The sequence below is a fragment of the Blennius ocellaris genome (genome assembly GCF_963422515.1).
Source record: "Blennius ocellaris genome assembly, chromosome: 8".
NCBI classification, from domain to species: Eukaryota; Metazoa; Chordata; class Actinopteri; order Blenniiformes; family Blenniidae; genus Blennius; species Blennius ocellaris.
In genome coordinates this window covers 22,982,188-22,990,063 of record NC_137657.1, presented here as the reverse complement: position 1 = coordinate 22,990,063, position 7,876 = coordinate 22,982,188, and the positions used below count along the sequence as shown (strand labels likewise).

Here is a 7,876-nt window from a genome sequence, read left to right as displayed (position 1 = left end):
TGAGTTTTATATGCAGGATCACCAAAATATGAGGTAACCAATTTTGACTGAAATGTGGGGTAATTCGCACATTCAAAGAAGCAAAACAGGTTTCCAGGGGGAAACACTTTAATCAAGCTGTCAACGAACGTGTTAAATATGACTCGCCGACTTTCAACAGCAGGAGCAGGAAAGTTGGAAACCACTGGATTAACCTTAAACAGTGAACAATCAGACAGCTCTTCTGTCTGCTTTGTCCATTGCAAGGTCACAGATGCTGAAGCCAATCCCAGCCAGCACCAGGGTCAAGGCAGGGTACACCGTGTTCACGTCACCTTCTACAAGTCAGAGCCAGCTTTCATTCTAACATACAAAACAAGAAAACTCAAGAACACGCAAACTCCTCAGAGAAAGCCTGCACCACCACACTGCATCACGGTTTTCCACTTTCCTTCGACACTGAACAAAAATGTGATCACATTGTTGAATGTTGGTCCACTCCTGTTCAGTTGCTGCATCAAGTTGCTGGATATTGACAAGAACTGGAACACGCCGTCGTATACTCTGATCCAGAGCATCCCAGACATACACAATGTTTTGCAAGTATGCTGGCCATGCCAGGACTGGGATGTTTTCAGTATCTAGGAATTGTGTACAGATCCTTGCAGCATGGGACTTTATCATGCTGCAACTTGAGGCTGTGGATGAATTGCACAACAATGGGCGTTAGGATCTCATCATGGTATCTCTGTTCATCCAAAATGTAATCTTCTCTTGAATACCTTCTTCTTTATTCCGACACTTCTTCCTGTCCAGTGCAAGTCAACTTTCAAAGTAATGCACAGTGCATCTAGTTAGTCATATTTATATTACTTTGCAGCAAAACAATTATATTTCCAGAAAGTACCTCACGAGGATTATAATACGTCTTTCACGGAAGTCCAGTTCTACAAGTTCTACAATCTTCATCTTTTTTTGAGGGGTAGAACTTGTGAAATATGTGTGATTTTGGTCTATTTGACAGATCTTTCTAAATAGAAATGGCAAATGAGGGTGATTTTAGTCTCAAAGGTGGAAAAGGTCTGGGGGGGGGGGGGGGGGGGGGGGGAAATTGTATTAAACAACTAATAGAATGCGGTCTTGTTTCTGTTTACTGCTACAATGTATTGTCCTATAAAGTAAACATTTGCTTGCTGGCTGTTAGATAAAAGCATGTTTTTGTGAGTGGAGGGTAAATATAGGCCAATGGGGCAGTGGGCTGCATGCGGACAAGCCCAGCTGAGAGCGTGCGCTCAGTGCGCTGCACAGCTTGACTCCACTAGGGGCAAAAGCGGAGAAAAGTTCCACTTGTTGACGTCTTTCCATTAGTTCCTGTTTTGGTATGTGCAGCAGAGAGCCGCTGGCCTTTCACCCCGCGAGTTTGTTTTGTTTTTGTTTGTTTTTGTTTTTTTTCCGAGTGTAACTTCCCGTGCGTGTCGCGAGATGACAGCGGTGTTCGGAGCTGTCTAGAGGGGCTCGTGCTTCAACATGGACTTCATATTCTCGATCGCTGGCAGCGGCGCCAGAGTGGTCCGGGACGCGGTGTCTCACCGTCTTTGGCCCGGACCAGAACAAGAGCAGTACCAGAACAAACCTGCTGTCCAGGACAGAAACTCTGTGTGCCGGACAGGTCAGTGCAACGGATTTCGAGTTTCAAGCTTTTCGAAAAGTCGCTGAAACTACTCCTGTTGCGTGCGCACACCTCCGAGCCAAAGCCCATTCTCTTTTCACCCACTTTTCTAGACTGTTCCTTATAGGAGGGTTTTGTCACATGGTAAACCACGTATTATGATCTTAATATGCACATTATATGTCACTCGTAATTTCGGCTGGCTTGTTTGTTTGAGTTAACTCTTGAAACTTTCCACAGACCCTTCAAAAGTCACCCACTGCAGCGTTTCCTCATTCCACGGCTCAGAGCATTGACTCAGTAACCCATATGTTACGATTTTGAACTTAACACCATAGTTTTTTCTTTTGTTATGCGTTTTACTTTAATGTTTGACAGAATGACACTTCCTCCTCTCACACTTATGAGTCATTTTTAATTAAATGTCATGGTTTGTTTCTCACATTAATAACTATTACCTTTAATGACTTTTAGGATCAAAGGTCATGAGAAAGCGCAACAATTCTCATGCATTTTGTAGTAGTTTCTCTCGTCTTCTTTTAATATTTAAAATGAACAGAAATGTTAGTTTTTAATTGTAGTTGATATGTTTATTTGCTTCTAGGCCACATTTTGTTATAAACGTATGCACCCTGCTTCAAGTCTGAATGAGGTTTGAGGGGGTTTCCAATGTGCAGTTTGCATGTTCTTCCTTGGCTTGCATGGATTTTCTCTAGGTACAAGTTCCCCCAGTCCAGAATATTAATTTGAAGCTAAACGGTGACTCCAAATCGCATGTACTCGTGAAAGTAAGTGTGTGTAGTTGTCTGTGGCCTCATTTAGATGACAACATTCTCAACATAACCCCTGTATCCGAAAACGACTTCTAAACTGTGAGCTTAGAAAAACAGACAAACAACAAACTTTTCTGAAATGTACTGTGCATGCTCACTATTTTCTTTTTTTTTACATATGTGAGAAGATCAACAGCGATGGAGGGTTCTTCAGTGATTATCCTGCTGATTCTTTTCACTTTTGCAGCGTTCACTGTTCGTACACCATCAACAACATTGCATAGGCCTTTCTTAGTAATACTAGAGATAGATAGATAGATAGATGGAGCATGCTGCCAACTTAAAGATGCATAATTGACCCCCAGACAGAACTTTTTTTAACAAGTTTGCAGCCCCTGAACCGTTTGCTGTCATTGACGTATAATCTTTTTTTAACGCTTTGACAACATTAGTGTGACACGCTCAGTGGTGTTAAACAGCCGTGCCACAGAAACAAACAAACTCCTCCCTTAAACCAATTTTCTGATGAGCCGGAGCTGCAACTGAGATTATCACTGCCTTCTGTCCAGACTCCACCCTCCTATACAGACCTGCTACCTGACATCAGAGACCACATAACACCCAGCCAAGAGTCATGTGTGGTATTTTCTGTGCACCGAGCTTATTACGCATGAGCACAGATGTTAAAGAAGGCTTCCTGGACGGTGTAGTCACAGTACACTGGCCTCCCTGCCTGATTTCTCCTTGCTGCACTGATGTTAATTCATAAGCAATCCGCCGAGTTCACGTCCTCGGTGGTTGCACTCGGCTGCCGGTCCGGTCGTGTTGTGAGGACACGCTGCCTGCAACAACCGAGGCATTCCAAACATTTCAGCTCGGCAGGCAGCGCACAAACCATCCAGCCAGTGAGTGAGCAAGCATGTCCTCAAGGCTTTTCACATCTACATGTTAATGAAGATTGGCTATTTTTTTTCCCTCCTCTCCCCCATCCCCCTCTCTGCTTTGCCTCTCACACTTCATTTATGATGAGACCATCACTGCCTCCTCCGACTTTGAATTAAAAGTGGAAAAAATGTAGCACTCGTCGAAATGGAAAGCAGACACAGCTCTGAGGGCTCGGGCCACGGGATGCTATTAACTGGCATTCATTGCTTGTTCTGGAAACAGAAAAGTAGTGGGGGGGGGCTGTTGTCCCCGCTCCGCTTTAACATACCGGAGGTTTTGCGGTTCTTTGCAGAGGCATCAGGCTCCAGAGCTCGGTGGCAGGCAGGTTAATTGTTCGATCTAATTAGGACAAAGATTAATCAGATGCATGCTCTGCTGCTCTTGAAACGCCATGGATGGCAGTCAGGTTCATTAGCAGTCCCTTTGCCTCCATCTCTCTCTCTCTGACCACGGGGGCGGCCTCAAACTGCAGACCACTGCCCCACTCAGGGGAGGAAGAATGGGACTAACTAGACGTTGAGTCAGGTAGTGAGGATACAGAGGTGTGGAATAGACTGTGGGCGGCTGTTCTGCGGTTTGGCCTGGTGATCAGACCCCACCCGTGCAGCCTCCACTTAACTCCCACACTTCAGGCTTTGATGCCGCCGTTTGGAGCTGTTCTGACTCTTGTTAACGTGCTTTAATGAAACGCAATCATTACATTCAGATATGTTGAGCCACTTAAACCTCAGAAGAACTTCATGTCACGAAATGATGTACGAGATTACATGTAAGACCTCACGTCAGCCGGTACAGAGATGCCGCTGATTTCTTTGAGCTTTTGTCCATTTCCATGACTTGGTGCTGTTGTTTATTTTTGTAGTGAAACCCCACACACACACATGCGCACAGAGAATAAGGCACTCTAAACACTAACGATGGTGAGTACATTGACATTCGATGGCTTATAAAGTTGGATTGCTATTACAGGTGACTCTCAACTATTAAATTAAGAAAACAAGTCCTAGGAGAATATGGACATGGAGTCACTTTCACACATATGTGAAACTTTGGGGTAGTCATTTAGCCTTTGGACATTTAGCCTTTGGACATTTAGCCTTTGGACTATGTGGGTATGGTCGTTTGTGGATTTTGAGCGAAAGCAATTGGGGTTTTTGAAAGAACATAGCGTTACACAAGAGGTACCGTGGCACTAAACACACAGAACTCAAACGCTGTCATGCATTTAAATCGTTGTTCAACCATTCAGCTTGTTTGTTTAATAGGCTCCAGTCTGAACTGGCTCACAAACCTGATGTCTGAAGAAAAATATCAAGGTCAGACATAAAACAACAACGCCGACGTTCACAGACAAATTGTTTCAATTTCTATTTGAATGCATTTCATGGACAACGGCTGACTATGGCGTGGTGGAGGAAACGGGTTGTGTGAGTTTCTTTGAGTTTCTTTGACTCCTGATTTGTTTACTTTATTGCACAAATACAACACAGTGCCATGTTGAGTGCTGAGAGCTGGAGACGCACATGCACAGTGAAGCGTTGAGTGAGCGTGTGAAATCTAAATCCAAAATGGAATCTTGTGGTCCGATCGTGTTTTTGTGCTCGAAATACTTGTGTTTCCTTGCAGGTTAGCCACAAATATATTGTATGGGAGGAAACGGTTGTAGAGGCAACACACAGGGGAAAACCCATGAATGCTCAGAGAGAACACGCAAACAGTTCAGAAAGCTGCTCATATCAAACAATAATGACTTGGTGATGATTGGTAAATCAGTTAAATTCAAAATGAGCTAATTTCAAATCCAATACAATTTCTGTTCATTAACTCGTATGTTGTTTTTGGGTGGAGAGTGAAACAGTTCAAATTAGATTTAAATGGTTTTCTCAACTCGATATTCCGGTTTACCTGGACTCGGTGAGACAGTGATAGTTTTCTGTGGAGTGCCAAAGAGAACCAGAGAAATGCAACACTCCAGTCCACTCCGCAGTTTCTCGTATACAACCACTGGTACGCACTCATGACTGCAGTTCATGTGATACAGTAACACCTGCAGCAATTATCTTCGCTGCAAAAACACGTGTGTCACATCGTGGGAACAGATCGTGTGTTAGTGTTTGTGTTGTGTGTCCCATAGTGTTTTTTTTTTTATTGGGGATTTTCAGTGGTAACATAAAGAAAGTAGTGTGGATTTTGCTTACTTATCCCAACTGCACCACTTTTAATGTTTGCCCAAGTGACTGAAAAATGCTGCGACGGAACGTTCAGGTCCTTTTCAATTCCACAGCCAAACAGCCTTGAGCTTTTTGCGGATTTATCGGGAATGCATGTCGGAGTCAGAGATCACAAGGGTGTTCGGTGGGAACTTGTTGCTCGTGTTGGAACCGAAAAGGAAACGCGTGTGGAGGAGCAGTTTCTTTATCTCACCAGCAGACGGATCAATTGTGACATTTGGAATTTAATGCTGTTTGGCATCTTGTCAAATGGCAGGCGAGCGGTTTGTGCAAAGTTAGTGTAAATACAGTTGTGCCACACCTGAATGCTTCAAAAACAAACGCTACAGCACGCCCCGACCTCGCCAATCTGATCGACTTTGTCTGAATTGTTATTATCAGGCTTTTCAACTGGCTGTTCTGAGAGATGAACCTTGTTAAACAGACTCAGTCTTGTGTGTGGTGTTTATATACATTCGGCCTTCAGTTCTATCAGGCTGTATAAAACTCTTTGTTAGATCACAAGGAGTGTTCCTGTAGGATGATGCTCGAATCTCTCAACACAAGCAGGTATTACGCCTATCGATTTCTGAAGCAGCATCAGTGTAATGCCCTGCAGTCTTAGTATACATTTATGGATGTGCTGACAAGCAAAAAGGCTCCATGTGCTCGAGAATAAGATCTGAGTGTATCTGAACTGTCTGTTCACATAAATGCATATTTGAAAAAAGTTTTATTGTACTTGTATCATACGCTTCTCAAATACCTTTAAAAGATGAGTTTATTCATTTCTCTGTAGTAATTGGGAATTAAATATCTGTTTTTCAGTATAATTTATTTTCTAATTGCACTTTACTCATTTTGTTTATGGTTTCACATTCAGTTCCTTAAAAAATTTATTTTGATAAAGGAAACATCAACATTAAACTCCATTTATTTATTTCTGTTCATGAGTTCTTGTTTTAATAAATGTATTGACTGGTTTTAGTCGGTAAAATATACAGTATGTATGAGGCACTCTTGCTTCTTAGTTTGCCAAATTGTTACAGATAAAGTTTGAAAACCAACTTTTAAATATTCAGTGTGTGGGTAAAGTTTTTTTTTTTTTCGTGAGGACTTCGGCTTCCAGCACTTCACTTAATCTGCATCAACCTCCAGCTGCAGTCACTCATGTGAAGCTCAGTCGTATGAGGCGTCCTCTTAATGTTTGCAAACGTCAGTAGAGTTAGTTCAAACCAAAGTGTGTTTATTGTCTCATCGTGTTGCAAGTCGCAGAGAAATTTTAAAACCCTTTTTTATTTTTTTTTTATTTTGGACAGATACTTCTTTGTGAGTTGAATTGCTACTCATTGTGTTCATCTTCTCACCGTATAGATTTCAGATCACTCCTAGAAATGCAGAAATAAATTGTATTCAACAAGTTCAAGTTTCGGATTGTTGGAGTCCCTGTGAAATCATATCCTCTTAAGAAATTAGCTTTCGATGTTTCTGCGTTGAGAACAGAAATAATCCCTTAAAACTGAACTTGATCCAATCAAAAACTATTGCACTGCAGAAGGCGTAGTCACAGAAACAGACTGAATTCCAGCACTGTATATTGATGGCGCTGGATAACTGGCAAAACGAGAGCAGGTGCGTCCGACCGACATTAAAGTCCTGGCTCCATCTCTTAAGTTTGCGCCGTTCCCGTGGGTGTTGGCTTATTTGTCACTGCTCATGTTCACCCTGAGGCCGACAGCAACTCTGCTGCAATCATCAGGATGATTCAGAGAGTGCAATCTGCTGATGCTTACCACGGCTGTAATGGTTGATTTTAATCACCTTAATTTCTAAAAAGTCCTTGGGCAGTTTGTATTCACATTTCACGTGCCCCCGCATGTCGTTATGAGACACTCCCGGGATCTTTGGCGGCTCCGTCAGGGGGAGGTGAAGTGGCAGGCGCCCCGGCGGGGATTGGGAGATCACTGCACCAAACACCTGCTCTGCACACAGGCAAGTGTGGCCAAAGCGTGACCTAAGGACTGCTGCCTCCCTTTCTGAAGCTTTTGGTCTCTGCAATCTGGTCTCCGTTGTACAATATGTTGCACCGAAACAATACAAGTGCATCCTTTTAAAGTGTCAAACATAAAGCCCGAGGGTCCAGACCGGCCTGCAAGTGGCTCCAATCCGTCCAAAACTAAGCAAATTGTAAAACTTGGTGAGTTTGTAAAAACATGCATCACGCAACAGCTACAGGAGACAATTTCTGGACATTGCGGTGTATTTTACACCATTAGAATTGGATTTATGTTAGGATTATA

The 7,876-nt window shown here is 42.9% G+C and overlaps 1 protein-coding gene across 2 annotated transcripts in view; it reads left to right on the top strand.

Moving 5' to 3' along the window:
* The first annotated feature begins 1,441 nt into the window (after window positions 1-1,441).
* oxr1a (oxidation resistance 1a) overlaps window positions 1,442-7,876 on the top strand; it is a 75,606-nt gene continuing 69,171 nt past the window's right edge. Inside the window, exon 1 of one of the 2 annotated variants that reach the window (XM_080500898.1) lies at window positions 1,442-1,648. In XM_080500898.1, the coding sequence (XP_080357024.1) occupies window positions 1,507-1,648 (142 nt within the window). In that variant the 5' untranslated portion in view covers window positions 1,442-1,506. The remainder of the gene's footprint in view (window positions 1,649-7,876) is intronic. The other variant, XM_080500897.1, reaches the window with a different exon arrangement.